Consider the following 16,729-nt stretch of genomic DNA (forward strand, 5'->3'; position numbering starts at 1 on the left):
GGAGGGCTTGTGACAGAGCCCCCCATGCAGCATTGGGCAGTGGGGTGCAGCGGGGATCGCCCCCTTCCTGGGAGCAGCCAGTGAGTGGGGGCTTTTTTTTCCTTCAAAGAGCCAGGAGCTGGGCCAGGCAGGGCCTGTGTGATTCAGAGATTCAGCTGATTCAGCAGCAGCTGAATCTCTAAAGCAGATTCAGCTGAATCAATTCAGGACAGTCATTTGAATCACTGAATTGAATCACTGCCCCCCGAATCGGCTGAATCCAAATCCAAAGCGAATACCAGCCACTTCATACAGGCCTATCAAGCACACCAAATTTGAAACACTTGAGGATTTGGAACACTTCAAATCCATGGCTGTCCATACCCACATTTATGCTATCAGAATTATTTCAGAATTATTTTTCTGGCAGATCTTATTCTATTTGGGAACCTGATTTAAGCGTGATTTAAGTGCTGGCAGCCAAAAGCACTCTTGCTTGTATAAACTGCATTTTCATTAGATGGCTTGGCCAGGATAACGTCATTGATATATCAATACCACCAAACCATTTTTATATTAAGCAATCCTAAGTCAGTTTTGAAAATTATACTAAGGCTCTTAAGCTACTTCAGTCCTCTTCTGAAAACAGTGGATGGAATTTTCAGAAGTACAAGACTTAGTTCTTTACAAAAAGCTATGACCTGTGTGAGGTAAAGACAAGAGATTCCTTTTCCCACTTTATGTGGATTATCTATCATCAATAACCATCAACATCTTAGCTAGTCATGTGTTCTAAGTGGCATTTAATTCTGTTAACTATTATATGATACCACAGACAATGAGACAGAGGTACATAAGCAAAACAAAGTAAGTACTAAGGACTTTTTTTTTTAATTGTTAAGTCCTGAGTTCTAACCCAGTAGAATTTCCAATAAGAACACGACAAAACATCAGGGAACTAAAGGCAAGCCTGGTTTTGATATACATAATACTAGTTTATTCTGTTTATTTTTCTCAACTTTCTTACAGTTTTAAAAATGTACAGGGGTTCAGTACCACCTCATCAAAACAATTCATACATGTTTTTAAAAGGGACTACTGGAATCAAGCCAGTAGTGTTGGCTTCCATTATGAAAAGTCATAGGCACAATTTCATTATATGCATTTTGGTAAAAGAAGGAATCATAGTGCAGCTGTTAAAAAGGACCAACATTCTATAATTGGGCCTTTAAAAAAATCTAAACAAACAACCATCAGAGAAAATGACACTTGGGTCAAAAACAACATTAAGTATTTCACTGCCTGCCATGCTGTATCTGAACCCCTAGCAATTTATTACACAAACTCACGTAGCGCCCTTGCAAAATATATTTTATTTAATCAGTGAACCTGAAAGGAAAGGAAATACTGAGGTTCTTACCTGTATTTGATACTAAATGGTTTCCCCATCTCCTCTAAGAACACTTGTCTAATAAATACCTATAACAACTGCACAAAAGTGTTTCTCTTAAAGCAAATAACATTTTTTTAATCCTGTAGACTTAAAATAGCATTGACCTATTCCATGTGCTAGGAAAACATTAGGCACAGACCACATCATTTACATTTTCTTTTTTAAAAAAATACAATATGTGCAAGCTAGGTTCACACAAAAGATTGGCAGCTACAACAGTAAGCTATTTAGACCCCACAGAAAAAGTATTTTCTTTTCATTTTTGTTTTTAATTCACTAAGTAAGCAGTGATGTCACGCTGCTATGTTCCCTTATACTATTTGCATTAGGATTACTTGTGGAGCTGATCAAGAAAAAGCTTTAGCATATCCTAAAGGACATCACATCAATACTGTGTGCTAATTTTTTTGGATCCAAAGAATTAAAGTTTACAGAAGTCAATAGAACAGGGTGAATGCAATCTTCCAACTAGCCAAAGGGACATTTCTTTTTCAAGGAAGAAATAATTTTAAATGAAGTTTATTCTATAGTTTCCTTCATACCCAAGTCATTTCTACATGATGGGACCCAGGGAAGGACGGCATGAAAAATGGAAAGGGGGGAGAGGGAGGTGGGGGAGTAGGGTTTGTGGTGGTTACACCAAAAATACAGAAGACAAAAAAACTGTAATTTTATCCACAAAGCGTGCCCAACAGCTTAATTTGTATGTAACTTTAGCCAATTATTTGTATAACAGAAAATAGTACAATACATGAGCAAAGACAAAGTGCAGCTGATTGTTAAGCTGCAACATTAAGAATCCTCTAAGGAGATAATTTATGGACAGCCACTTACTATGCTTTAAAAAAGTATATTTTAATGCAAGAGGCTACTGTATATTCGGCCACATATCTGACAATTTCTCTACAAGGGAAAATATAAACAGTAAATCACCTATTTTTCCTAAGAGGGACCTACTCTGATGTGCCAGTTATTTCATGCCCTATGGAAGATTTGAGATATTGACTTTTCTTAATCTTCTCTGTTGAACTTCTCTCATCCCATTTTCCTAGTTTCACAATTAATGTGTGTATCCCTTTGATGCCCTTTTTATAGCAGCCTTTTCCTTTTTACAAATGAGTTTTAAACCTCTCCCACTTCATAGCAAACAATTCAAGTAAATATTTCTGTTGTGGCAAATTTCCAGATATATCAAATACTACCCAAACCCAACGTCAAACTGCATTTGATTAGTCGTCCCAGTTTTGTTTTTTTTAAATAGAGCAGGAGTTAGCTCGTTTTCTAGGTTTTGGGTCCCGTAGATCCTTGTCTTTTAAACACATACAAGATGAACATATTGTCTCTGACAGTCTCCGGAGTCCCAGCCTGAAAACACTATTGGAGAGGCTATATATCACACAGTTACAGAAACTATTGCTTATAGCAAGCCATGTTGTTAAGAAGGAAAGTGCTGGATTTTCCAGCACCCTAAAACTCTCCAGCAGAAAGTATATGATGTAAGGAAGCCACAGCATGTAAAACACGCTGGTTATCCGAAATAAAACCATGGCATAGCGACGGTCAGGGCTGTGCCCAGTCTCTCCAGCAGCATCCACTTCATGGCTAGGGAAACGAGCTCTCCGGTCATTTATCTCTTTGGTGTGTTGTCGACAAATTTTAAAGATGTGGAAATATGTGAAGCAGATGACAAAGGCAGCAGGAGCATATAGTAAGCATACAATAAAGCCAGTAAAATAGGCATTGGTGAGCCAGGAAGTAGCACACCATTCAAAAATATCACCATGGTAACCAGGTTTTCCCCATCCAAAAAAGGAAGGCAAGAAGATCAGACAAGAGTATATCCAAATCAAAATGATGCAGATTCGCAATCGACAAGGTGTAACCAGTTGATTATAGGAGAGAGGTTTTGTAATAGCTAGGTAACGATCCACACTGATGCATGCAAGACATGCCATAGAGACACTCTTCAGCACAGAGATGATATATCCAAAAACTTGACAAGTCAAGGACTCATGAACACCTGTAGAATAATGAAGCAGTGACAAGGTAGGAACCAAACAGCTAACTCCAACAAAAAGATCAGCATAGGCCATGGTCTGAATAAAATAGCTGGTGGTATAATGATGTAAAAGTGGAGCACAGTGAAAGACAAATATAACAGTTAAGTTACCAGCAATAATTAAAAATGTTAGCAAAACAATAATGACCGTCTCAAGGATGCAGATATCAACTGCATTGTAGTGGCCAAAACCAAGAGGGCAGGAGAGATGCTCAGACACATTCACAATGCTACTGCTCATATTCAGAGTCTTCCATTCAATCCATCTGGACTGGTTCATTGTTTGCAATCTGGGAACACTGCAATCAGAGTTCTAGCAAGCAGGTGACTTCCTCAACACCAGCTATACTCTGCTTCAGTGTCTCAAGATCTCTTTTTGTGGATGCTGCCATTTGAGACGTTACAGTCTCACAGCCGTTGGTGCCGCTTCAGCATCAGTGCATCACTTTGACACACCTTAGCTTCAAGGAAAGAAAAAAGCCAGAAAGGAGGAGAAGAAAGGCCACTGATCAGCTTCCTCCAGTGATCGCGATCCATCTTTAGCAAACACAAGGCACTTCTACAGAAAGCAGGTACTTTATGCTGTACTTGTGGAGGATAGAAATAAAAACTAAACAAAACAGAGGAAATAAAAAGTCAACTGCCTGGGGAAAAAAAATTATGGGGATGTTTATTTTCCTGAGAAGTCAGTTCCTTTGGAATTAAATAGAAAAATATAAAAGGAAAAAAAACCTCAAAGTTTCCTGAATCAGTAATTATTATAAAATAATTTATGTTTTATGCTCATTTAAAATCACAGACTGGCTGGGAACCCCAGGAAAAAGTTCACTGTATTATGCTGTCTCTTTTGGCTCCATTCAGGAGATGATACTCTCTCTCTCATCTATGGTATTTACTAGATAGGTAAGGAAAACATTATTGTCAAGGTTAATTCCAACAGACTCACCAGTATTTGGGTACAGACAATGAATTTTATTTGGAGGGTGATGAGTGTGGGGTGAACCAGCTTTGTCTCAACTCCCAGAAAGGAAAGTATATATCTAATGTACAGTGAAAAAGACCACATATAATCAGTTAAAAATTAAAGAAAAAAAAATAAGAATAAATGTTGGAGCTTTAAGTCAATATTCCCAGCTCTTTGAACAGTTACGGTCCATTTCAATGTCAGCGTCAGCAGCATAATCCAAGATCCCAACAGACAAAATAAAATCTTCTTGCATTTAATTTCAGCAAAGATCATTGAAAATAATTTTCTTTAGAAATTATGCCACACCTGCTACAGTGAAACAGTACAGTGAAGTTTACAGGTATAGCCATGTTATTCCTTAGCTTTGTAGCAACACCTGAATTGTTTCACAAAAGCCCCATACGAGAACAGAAACTTCCATCTGCATTCAGCTGCGAAGCTAATGAAATGCTGATTTGACTAGAAAATCTGCCATTGTTTACTACTCCATTATTCTGTCACTCAGCTTCATCTTCTAGGTTCATCTTTCTATTTTCATTAGACAATTAGCATAATAAATCACTGCTTGAAAAACCAAATCTTCTAATATAGCAGGACATTACCTTGTTCATTATATTTGCAGCTATGGAGCAGACATATGTTAAAAGAAAGCCTCTTCTATGTTCAGATTTAAATAAATGCTTGATTAATGCAGGGACCATTAGGTAGGTTACTAAGTGTATATAGTCTTGTTTTTAAAGCCCCCTATAATAGTAAAACAATCTTTAATCCAAGCGTTCCCGAGGTTAGGAAACAGGCGGGTGAGAATGAATCAATCCAAATAAAAACAGTTTCCAAGGTCATTCAGATATTACGCTAGCATTTGCTTAAAGTCCCTTTAAGAAGTACGGGCATCTTTCTGATGCTTTTAATAGCCAGTGCTGTGTCTTCCAAAGGAATTTCACACTCTAGAAAAAAAGCATTTTCTCCAGTTCTGATGCAGCAGTTTGATAGAAAGCATTCTTTTGGAAGTTAATTTTCTGGTGTGTACTACATTCTGAAGAGAAGATCCTTTTGATTTTATAACATCCCAGAACACTGCCGGTTGTTCATTCCCTCTGTTTATAAGCAATATAGTAGGTTACAAAAATTACTACTTTGCTGAATTTTCTTCTTACAGCAATAATGCAACGTTTCTCACCTATGTTCATTCTTATCAGCTTCTATGGTGAATTGCTTGATATAGAAGTCCTGTTTACTGTGGTGCATTTAGAAAGATGCTGTCGCTATTTCTCACATTCTCTCTCGAAATTACTGCTTGCACCTGAGTCTGCTCCTCCTCTTTATCCATAGCTGATGCAGAAGAACTCACTATTAGAAAGGTGACTCGGTCCTTCTACCCCAATCAACAGCACAGCCAATGGCTATTGCAGCTGAAATTGTCACTAGGTAACAGTTGCCAGGCACAATGCAGGCTTATAGCCTTACACGGCAAGCTGCGAATAAGAATGACAAATGGAGACAATGAAACTGACCAATCCCTATAATATATTAAGGCATTTAGGAACTTCCAAAAGGGTCTCCCCTTCTAGTACTTCCATAGGTTTATATCCTGCAGATCAGCCAGCTATCAAATTATTCATAGGTACACCTTTGAATCCTACAAAAAAACCCTCTATAATATTACTACAACATTCTCCAGGTAAAGCAAGTCAGCAGTAATCTAATCCTTATCGGCAGGAAAGACATATTAATTATTAAACAAATAAGTGCTAAACCTTCATAAAGTCAAACTGATTTTTAAGTCAAAAACATATCATGCTATTTTGATTAGTAAGTCTGAAATATTTTTGAAATCTCTTATCAGTTAAATTACCGAACACTTTAAACAAGATAGGTAGCCCAATGCTAATTATAAAATCCTAAAAAATATATATATTTACTATGAATCTTAAACATTATTTAATTTAATGCATCTTAATGTGCATGTGTGTTTAGAGTTGAAATTGGCTACTATCTACAGATGCAGAGAACTTAGAACAGTATATTTGTATAGTACACTGAATTACCTACTGCAACACTGAGAAAGTTACTCTCACATTATAAGCCTGGAGTGAATCTGAAATCTATCATTTTTAAATATTAGACTTATTGAACATAAAACAATTCTTTGATATGTTTTATGAAAATGAGGGATTTTTAAACAGCAGATTTTAATGGAATAAATTAAAACAGGTGGCTAAAATGCTTTTAAAATTTTAACACAATTTTAGGCAGTTTTAAAATGCAGATTTTTTTCATCAGAATAATTTTAGTAGGTTTGAGACAATATAATAGAACACAGCAGTGCTAAACATATCAATTACTTTTCAGACAGTTGATTCATTAAAACCCAATTCACTACTAATATATATTCACTCTTTTATCCTGATTATGAGCCCATTAACTATAATTGAGATCTACAGTTCCTTAACATGAAATAAGTAAACAGTATGGTGATTAAAAGACAGCATTTTACATGTGCACTACCTATATTAATACAAACATTCATTATATTTAGGTCTGAAAGTACCAAACACCCTAAATCCAGGTGAAAGGCCAACTAAATATAAATATCAAGTTCAGTATTAGAGGGTGCATACAGTACATTTTAGAAACTACAATCATTCTAATTCTTGTAGTTCTGTGACAAACCACAGACCAAATTTAGCAACAGTTGCTCCCAGGTCAAACACCTTGTATTTCAAGTTTTGCTTGGAACAAGTTTTCAAGGAGGAATGTCTGACCTGCAAAGATTAGAACTCTATTCTGAACAGAAGGAGCACAAATGCAACACTATAAATGTGCTGGCAGTATTTTGGCAGTGATATTTCCAAATTACTCCACTTGAAGTATTGAAAAAAAATTAAATGTGGTATTTTAGTGTAATTTAAAAGACATACCAATCATTCACTGCTGTAAATTTCTGCAACACATTGTTTTAGGACCAGATACAGCCTTTAGCCTTGGCTCTGAATAATGTCCAACTACATCAAAAGAGAAGTTACTGGAAGAAATTTGGGTCTCCTCTCCTGGACCACTTTCCTGCAGGGGAAGGGGATCGAACAAACAGGTGTGCCTGCATAGGAGTGGAGGTTGGGAAAGGAAAACCAGATCAGCAGAATCTATTCCTCTCTCCCCACCCCACAGCCAGAATCCAAACTACCAAACCAGAAGTGAAGTATAGTGACATCAAACTAAAAGTGAAGCAACATTAACAATATTTTAAAATAATTAAAATTAGAAAATTCATTAGGCAATTTTTACTGAACTATTTAACCACGATCAAACCTAACAGAAGATGAAGCATGAAAAAGTGCATTTTAAAAATTACCCCATAACTGTTTTGAAATATGTGGTTTCTAACCTTCCAAATGCTGGAACTTATTAGAGATAAACCCACCTCACTTCTTGTACCTGATCTAAAAACAGTCAAAACTTAGGACTTTCTACTGTTCATGGCATCCTGTTCATGTCATAAGCACCACTACTGTCCCTTAATTTTGTACACTATGAAAGGAGTCTAGGAGAATACTAACTAATATACTCATTGGCCAGCATGCAACACAAAGTGCAACCAATGTCAACACACTGGCCCATATTCAATGCATGTAGAATTATTCTGTTGCATAAATTATAGTAAAAGTGATTAAGCAACCAGACTGAACTGATTACAAATACATCTTCTCCCCCAGGCAAGAGTCAGCATACAAATATAGAAAAGTTAGAATTTTCAGGGGAGGTGGGAGGGAGGATGGGGGGAGAGATGGAGCAGATTTTACTTCCCATAGAAGCCAAGATGAAAGCTGCCAGTAACTTCTTGACCTCAGATGCTCAAAGGGCCCAACTTGCTTTATGGTTTTCTAAACTGCTCAAGGGGAACCACTTCAAGTTATAACAGACCATCTGCAGTAACTTATGCTCTGTTCTTATACATGTTGGGAGGCAAGCTTGTCTCCTTTTTTGTTCCCTTCCCCCCACACAGCCCTTTAAATAGTGTTATACTGCAAGAAGTATAGTGCCATCAATGAGCCTTTTTTATAGTGACAGACCTTCTTAAACCTAATGAGTAAATTAAACATTCCTCTTCCAAGCAGAATTTAAATAATCAGTATGTAGTGAAACAGCTCAAAACAATACAAATAAATGCTTAGACCAATAAGTCTGGGAATGTTCTGAAAAGTACTGGGACTAGTTGAAGCTACGTGTTTATTGGAGACAAAAATAAACAAGAAAAGTAGAAGCCAGTATGACCCAAAGTGAAACCAGAAACAGCTTCATGGGCACAAAATTGCCAGAGTGGCAGACTTGGAAACTGCAAGCAAGGAAACTATCTGCTGTGTCTCTTTACTTTGTTCAACGAGGTCTTCATACATACTGTATAAACAAACAGGAATGTACCTAAGAAACATCTGACTTCCACTGTTAATCTCTCCACCTAAAACAAACGTTCCTGCAAGGACTAACCAGGTGGGCCAAATAGGCAGCAATATTCATTTTTTTTCCTAAAACACTTAATTTTAATAGTTTACTTGCTTTCTATTAAATTGTAGCTTTTCCTTTTCTAAATATTTTCTTCCTTAATTCAGGTTTCCCTTCAATTGGCTTCCTTATAGGCCTGTGTGAGTCGACAGCGATCTGATCCGGCTTCAGATCCGGCCGCTTCGGAAGACAGTGATCCAATCCGGAGCTCCAGACCGGGTTTCCGCCTCGATCTGGCCAAAGCAGCTCCGAAGCTTTGGAGCCACCTCAGAGATCTGACCATAGGGTAAAATGGGGGAATCAATGAAATATCTATAATTTTGTTTTTTGTCCAATTTGGATAAAACTTGCAGGGATGGTAGCCTCTCCTGAGAGCATGAAACCTGCCAAGTTTCAAGAAGATCAGTGCAGGGGCTTGGGGGGAACTGTACCCCAAATTCATGAAAGCCAAACTCATGTCACGGCTGTGTGTCACACCACAGGGTGGTGAAAACTGCAGGGGTGGTGGCTCCTGATGAGGCCACAGAGCTTGCCAAGTTTCAAGAAGATTGGTGCAGGGCTTTTGGGGGAACTGTACCACAAATTCTTGAAAGCAAAACTCTTGTCACGTCTATGTGTTACAACACAGGGGGGTCAAAACTGCAGGGCTGGTAGCTCTTACTGAGGCCACAAAGCCTGCCAAGTTTCAAGAAGATCGGTGCAGGGGTTTGGGGGGAACTGCACCTCAAGCTGCAGACAAGCAAAACTTGTGCCATGGATGAACCTGTGTGTGTTAAGGTGCAGTGGGGTGACAGCTGCAGGGGTGGTGGCCCCATGAAGCCTGCCAGCTGTGGAGGAGATCGGTGCAGGGGGGTTCTGGGGCCCTGCACCCCTAGCTGCTGACAAACAAAACTCGTGACATGGGTGCTTGTGGGACTGACTGTCTGTCTTGGGGCAGCTGATTGTCTTTTTTCCTCTCCTTAGCCTGGTTTTGTAGGTGCTAATTGATGGCAATTAACTGGATACATTAGCTAGGTCCTGTGTACTGAGGTGGTCCCTGAGTGAATCATGATTGATTGGTAACTGGTAACACAGTAGCTTAGGAGCCAGGCCTGCAGTAGTGTCCCTCCTCCCCGCCCCAAGACAGAGACAGTCAGTCCCACAAGCACCCATGGCACGAGTTTCGCCTGTCAGCAGCTAGGGGGGCAGGGCCCCAGAAACCCCCTTGAGAGGCAGTTCCCCACAAACCCCTGCACCGATCTCCTTGAAACTTGGCAGGCTTTGTGGACTCAGTAAGAGCTACCAGCCCTGCAGTTTTGACCCCCCTGTGTCAAAACACATAGACGTGACAGGAGTTTTGCTTTCAAGAATTTGGGGTGCAGTTCCCCCCAAACTCCTGCACCCATCTTCTTGAAACTTGGCAGACATCATGCTCTCTGCAGAGTCTATCACCCCTGATAAATTCATCTAAATTGGACAAAAAACAACAAAGTTATAGATATTTTATTCTTTCCCCATTATACCCTATGGCCAGATCTCCAAGGTGGCTCCAAAGCACTTTGGAAGCTCTGGAAGATGAACATGAGCCTGCAATGCGATGCGGCGGCTAGTAAAGCGACCAAAACGCTGGCTTGCATCCATAGATGCTTCTCAAGCAAATCCCAGGACGTCATTCTCCCCCTGTACTCGGCCTTAGTGAGGCCGCAGCTGGAGTACTGTGTCCAGTTTTGGGCTCCACAATTCAAAAAGGATGTGGAGAAGCTTGAGAGAGTCCAGAGAAGAGCCACGCACATGATCAGAGGTCAGGGAAGCAGACCCTACGATGACAGGCTGAGAGTCCTGGGGCTCTTTAGCCTGAAAAAGCGCAGGCTCAGGGGTGATCTGATGGCCACCTACAAGTTTATCACGGGTGACCACCAGTATCTGGGGGAACATTTGTTCACCAGAGCGCCCCAAGGGATGACGAGGTCGAATGGTCACAAACTACTTCAAGATCGTTTCAGGCTGGACATAAGGAAGAATTTCTTTACTGTCCGAGCCCCCAAGGTCTGGAACAGCCTGCCACCGGAGGTGGTTCAAGCGCCTTCATTGAACACCTTCAAGATGAAACTGGATGCTTATCTTGCTGGGATCCTATGACCCCAGCTGACTTCCTGCCCTTTGGGCAGGGGGCTGGACTAGATGATCTTCCGAGGTCCCTTCCAGCCCTAATGTCTATGAAATCTATGAAACCGCTTAGGGAAGCTGAATGCAGCCACGGCTTCGCCCCAGATGTGCTGCTTCGGACCCCAAAGTGTCTTTAGCTTCTCCAGATCCAAAGCTCTGTCCAAAGCCTCACACAGCCCTACTTCCTTAGTGCCCCATTAGCCCAGATGTCTATTTCCTCTCTAGCTGTGAACATACTGATCTTAACAGAATTCAAATCCAGAAGGACCACCAGACCATTCAGGTGAACTTCCCATATATCAGTGGCCAAGACTGTGCAGCTTTGGAGTGTCCAGCAAGCACGATGTGCAGGCAGAATACCCCCTGGTTTCCCCCACTGCACTGGGGGAAGGCATGCAGGCATGATGTGCAGGCAGGTGCCCCCCACTACACTATGCTATTGCCCCACATGCTGTGCCAAAACACGCCTCCCAACACTGTGCCAGTGTCTTGAACACTGAACCTTATGGTCCCCCCACCACCACACCATGTCAATACCTCTATGCCACATTACGTAGAGTCTCCAGGTCACCCCAAACCATGGGTTCCCACGGACCATGCTGCCTTGTCTACCCCCTTGCATAAGGGCAGGCAGCAGAAGCAGGAAAACGAGCCTGTTGATTCTGGTGACAGCAGCAGCTGGAGCAGGGTAGGGAACAGTGCCCAGATCAGGAAGCCTGAGGGCCACAAGTTAACCCTTCAGGGGCCAGATGTGGCCTGTGGGATACCACTTGGACAACCCTGTCATAAGGTCATTCCATTTAATCCAGAAGCCATTTATCAAGTCCAATGACTTTTTAATCTTACCTTTCTTTTCTTTACCCTGACCTCAAATTTCTCCTTCCCTTCCATCACTTCTCTCCCCCAATCCCTTAACATCCTTTTTCCTTCTGCTCTTCTCAACTCTGTTCCTTCTCTTGATATTTACTCTGCCATTTTTCCTGTTTGTGGTTCCAAAAGTAACCTTACAGCTGTCCTTAGATCTTTAGATTGTTTTTATGTATACCTTCCCTTTTACAGTGTCAGACTTAACCCCCTGTTCTTTCCTGTCTTCAGGGTGCATCCAAATCACCTCACCTATCACCTCATTCTCTTCTCTATGTCAAGCATCTCTCACCCACCTCACTGTCCCATATTTTCTCCACCTGCTGACTCTGAAAAGACTTTTTTTTTTTTTTTTTTGCAAAACTGCTTGTTACTATCAGGCATAGGTGATGCGTAAGTACTGACAGTGGTGGGGGGCACAACTCTGTACTGCCACTGCCCTCACTGCTGCCAGGTGTTGGGTCCAGCTAGGCTGCAGCCCCATGCCCCACTGTTGGCGCAGAAATTGCACTGCCACCACCACCCCCACTGCTGCCAGGCCCTGGTTCCAGACAGGCTGCAGCCCCATGCTCTGTACCCTGTTATCGGTACAGAAATCACAGGGGGGGCAGATGCCCTCCCAACACAATGCCTATGCTGTCAGGGAGTCTTTGGATCTATTAACAAATCACCTGGATAAACAGAACTTGTCAAACCTGTCAAACTCCTGAGTAGCTCCTGAAAATTTGAGAACTGATAGAAAACCAAATGAAAAAATGTGATCAGCTGAGAAGCCTGATTTGAAGTCTTCTCAGGAGGGACATGATTTCTACTTCATGGCTTACACACACACACACACACACACACAAATACATATACACACATAATACACTCTATATTTAGTTCCAGTCACTCACCCAGATATGGTGTTGGCAATAAGTGGGATACGCCCATAATTATCAAAGGTATTTACTACTCCATCACACCACATGGAAAACCTGCCAAAAATGATACCTAACATCAAAAAAAAAATTACCAAGGGGAAACCCTCTGCTACACAACGGGCTGTAACCTCAGGTCAAACACATACAGAGAAAGAAAAAAAAGTTGGGAAAAAAAAGAGTTTCCCATATATTTGGGACACGCACACAATTGGCTTCAAACCTGTATCTGACAGCTCTCTGATTTCAGAGTGCATCCTGAAACTAATAGTAATGGCCTTGGGGTCCCCTGTAGTTCCATATATTTTATTTAGATATATATGGAACTACAGGGGACCCCAAGGCCATTACTATCAGTTTCAGGATGCACTCTGAAATCAGAGAGCTGTCAAATACAGGTTTGAAGCCAATTAGATTCACTACTTGGGATGGAATATTTCCTCCTACACCCACCGACAGAGAATCCCCTGCAGCTACATATTTAGCAGTCTACCTCAGTAATTCAAATGAGGTACTTAGATTATACAGTGGATCTACACCTGAGTGTGCAGTTTCCTAATGTGAAACCTAACATACACATAAACATACAGGCAAATGTATTTTAACTCATCCAAATCACATAGTCAGGAGTAAATGAATAAGGGCAGATGGAACACAAACTATGGATTCTTAAACAGCGACATTACTTTTCAGGGAGTCCAGCAGGTGAAATATTTCCCTTTTACGTGTGATAAATTCATTCACTCTTTTCCTGTTCTTTAAACCAGTGGTTCTCTAGCTTTTTTTAAAAAATCACTTCGCAATATAACACACCCCACTGTCCTTTGTGACTAAAAAAAAGAAAAAGAAAAAATGGCAGAATTTTTGTTACTTGTTATTTGGTGACATGGTCATAGGAAGCTTCCTCATGCTGTTGAGGATGTGTCAGTAGAATGTGAATATTAATGCAAATGAATGAAGGGTTTGAGCTTATACCATAGTAAGCATAGGAGGAGAGCAAGTAAGCAGCCTCTGTGCAGCCCATTGCAGAATATGCTTGGACACCTTGGTCAGGCATTGGAAATACAGTAAAATTAGGCTCCTGTAGAGGTTGTATAAGGCATAACTGTAGGGGTTGTATATGGAATAATTCTCTATATCCTCATAAAGGTCTCAACTGAAAAGCTGATAATTTTTTAAAAATGTCTTCAATATACTTTTAAGTCCATTTTGATGTGAAAGGACAAAAAACAAATCTGTCTAACTTTTGCATATTAACTCAACTCTCTACCAGCTCATCTCAGCAGGCAACATCTTGCTTAATGCTTTTCTAGCCACCTGCAGACCTGCCCAGCTGTGCACTATAGTCAACCAAAGGCAGCCGAAAGGGAAGCTGCTTCAATATCAGTATTATTTCTAGTCTGATGTTATAGAGTATTAAACTTTTGAATAGTTTTGCATTATAACATGCTAACAAAGTCCACCAAGTCCCAGAATACTAGAACTAGGGGACACAAACTGAAATTAGTAGGAGACAGGTTTAAAACTGTCTTATTTACTCAGTGTGTAGTTAACTTTCAGAACTCACTGCTATAGGAAGTTGTAGAGTAGAGGAGGGCAAAATACAGCCCGCAGGCTGGATCCAGTCCACCAACTGATTGTATTTGGCCCACACCTGCCCCGCACCCCTGCACATGAGGCTGAATCCCTCCTACCCAGGGCAGCCCACACTGCACCCACTGATGGCCCCAGCCCTGGACAGTGTGCACAGCTTTCCAGCAGGGCTATGCCCACTGAGACTGCAACCACCTGGGTACAGCTCACCTCCAGAGGCGACGGCTCCTCTCACCCCTGCTGCACCACTCTGGGCAGCAGGCTGCACTGGGAAGTGGCAGCAGTGGCAGCCATGGGGACGTGCACCAGGCACCACATGCCCAGCCAGGCAGGGGGGAAGATGCAGCCAGGCAGCTCCTGCCCCAGCACAAAGGACTCCAGCTCCAGAGTGGCCAGGAGCTGGAGGTGGAGCCATGCAACCTGGGGCAGGAGCCACCCAGCTGCAGCCACTGGGGCAGGAGCCACTGGGTCAGGAGCCACCCAGCTGTAGCCTCCCCCTCCTCACATGGCTCAGCATGTGGTACCTAGCAAACACCCACACAGCTGCCACTTCCCAGTGCTACCTGCTGCCCAAAGCAGCGCAGCAGAGGCAGGAGAAGGAGAAGCCATTGGAGGTGGGGAGAGCTGAGCAGTACTCAGGTGACCGCAAATACACTAGGAACAGCTCCACTGGGAAGCTGTATGTGCTGGCCAGGAATGGGGCCAGGGCTGGGCTGTCAAGAGGAGTAGGGCAGGCTGCCCTGCATGGAGCTTGGCCTCATACAGAACATCACAGGGGCAGCCGCAGGCCAGAATGGGGGAGAGGTGAGGGAGGGGCACAGACCGCATGTGCACCACATAGCCTGGACAAGCTCAGCTACACATGCCCCCTGCCCCCACCTCCCTCCCCTCATCCCCTGGCCGGCTCCCAAGACCTAGTGTTTGGGCAACTCCACACATGTGCAAATCCCTCCCCACCCCCCCAAATCCCCAGCACATGCACAATATACAAGAGTAAGACTTAATTTTGAGCTATTATGCAATCTCCTCTATATATGCTACTCAAAAAAACATAAATCAGGACAAAAATTTTCTGAAGTAAAATTAAAATATGTTATAGTAGATGTTTAATTTTTAGTATACGGTTTGTTTGTTTTTTATCTATAATTTGTTACAATGATACTTCTGAAAGATTATTTGTGTGTGGCCCTACACAACTCACCACAATACATTAAGTAGCCCGACAGTTGAAATAATTGCCCACCCCTGTTGTAGAGGCAGATGGTATACCCAAGTTTAAAAGGGGACTAGATAAATTCATGGACAACAAATCTATTAATAGCTATTGAACAGAACAGTTGGAGATGTTGCCTCTGGCACCTCTAAACCATTGATGGTGGTTGCCAGGAAGGGTAATGAAGAGGGGAAAGATCACTGTAGGGTGCTCAATCTCTAGCCCACAAGGCCACATCATCCAGTCTATGGTTCTCTCCACAGGTCTGAAAAATTGGCTGCAGAGGAACAGTGGCATCATTAATTGCACCTTCCCTCTTGTCAAATTTCTGGACCTGTGGGGAGCCCCACAGGCCAGATGACCCGGCCCTGCAGGCTGGAGCAAGCTGGTGAATAGATGGATCCAGTGCACGGGTTCAGGCCAGCACTCTTGATCACACGCGTGGAATTACTCCGTGCACCAGACCTGGCCTGTGGACTGGCCCCACACCATTCATTTGGCCCATGGGGCAAGAAAGTTGAGTACCCTGCTCTAGATATACTTGATTAAATGCTTTCCCTCTAAAGCAGGAGTAGCAAACTCTTCCCAGACCAGATCTGGACAATAGGGACTCCCCAGACACACCTGCTGGGCCAGCAGTAGCTGCAGTGGATCCAGGGCAAGGTGGCAATGCACAACTGCATCTGGGCAAAAATGAGACTCTGGGCACCTGCAGGGCTGTGGAGCCTTGTCAAAGTGGCAGTGTGAGTCCATGGATATGCAGTGGTGAGGAGCAGCATCACATGTCTGGGGGTGGTAGCACCCGTTAGGGGAGGGGCAGGCAATTATTTAGGCCTGTGGGCCACATAGGCAGTTCTGGGGAGCTGCCATGGGCCAGTCAGCACCCCCTACCCTCCCACAACAACCTGGAGCCACAAACCCTGTGGCTGCTCCCCACCACCGCCAACAGTGCACAGCCCTGTACTCCAACCCAGGCCTGTCCTGCACCCACTCCAGACTCTCCCTGAACCTGCTGGAACCTATGCGCACTGCCCTG

The 16,729-nt window shown here is 42.4% G+C and overlaps 2 protein-coding genes across 4 annotated transcripts in view; both read right to left on the reverse strand.

The window, feature by feature from the left end:
* The window catches only part of RABGAP1L (RAB GTPase activating protein 1 like), a 452,085-nt gene that overhangs the window by 308,197 nt on the left and 127,159 nt on the right, over window positions 1-16,729 (reverse strand). The gene's annotated exons all lie outside the window — the stretch shown is intronic.
* On the reverse strand, window positions 2,686-3,771 carry GPR52 (G protein-coupled receptor 52). The gene has a single exon (XM_006017707.1). It carries the CDS (start codon window positions 3,769-3,771, stop codon window positions 2,686-2,688), a length of 1,086 nt encoding a protein of 361 aa, XP_006017769.1.

The sequence above is a fragment of the Alligator sinensis genome, unplaced genomic scaffold (assembly GCF_000455745.1).
Source record: "Alligator sinensis unplaced genomic scaffold, ASM45574v1 scaffold31_1, whole genome shotgun sequence".
NCBI classification, from domain to species: domain Eukaryota; kingdom Metazoa; phylum Chordata; order Crocodylia; family Alligatoridae; genus Alligator; species Alligator sinensis.

Coding starts and splice junctions, on each gene's coding strand:
- GPR52 (XM_006017707.1), bottom strand. CDS start 3,771: ATGAACCAGTCCAGATGGATTGAATGGAAGACTCTGAATATGAGCAGT.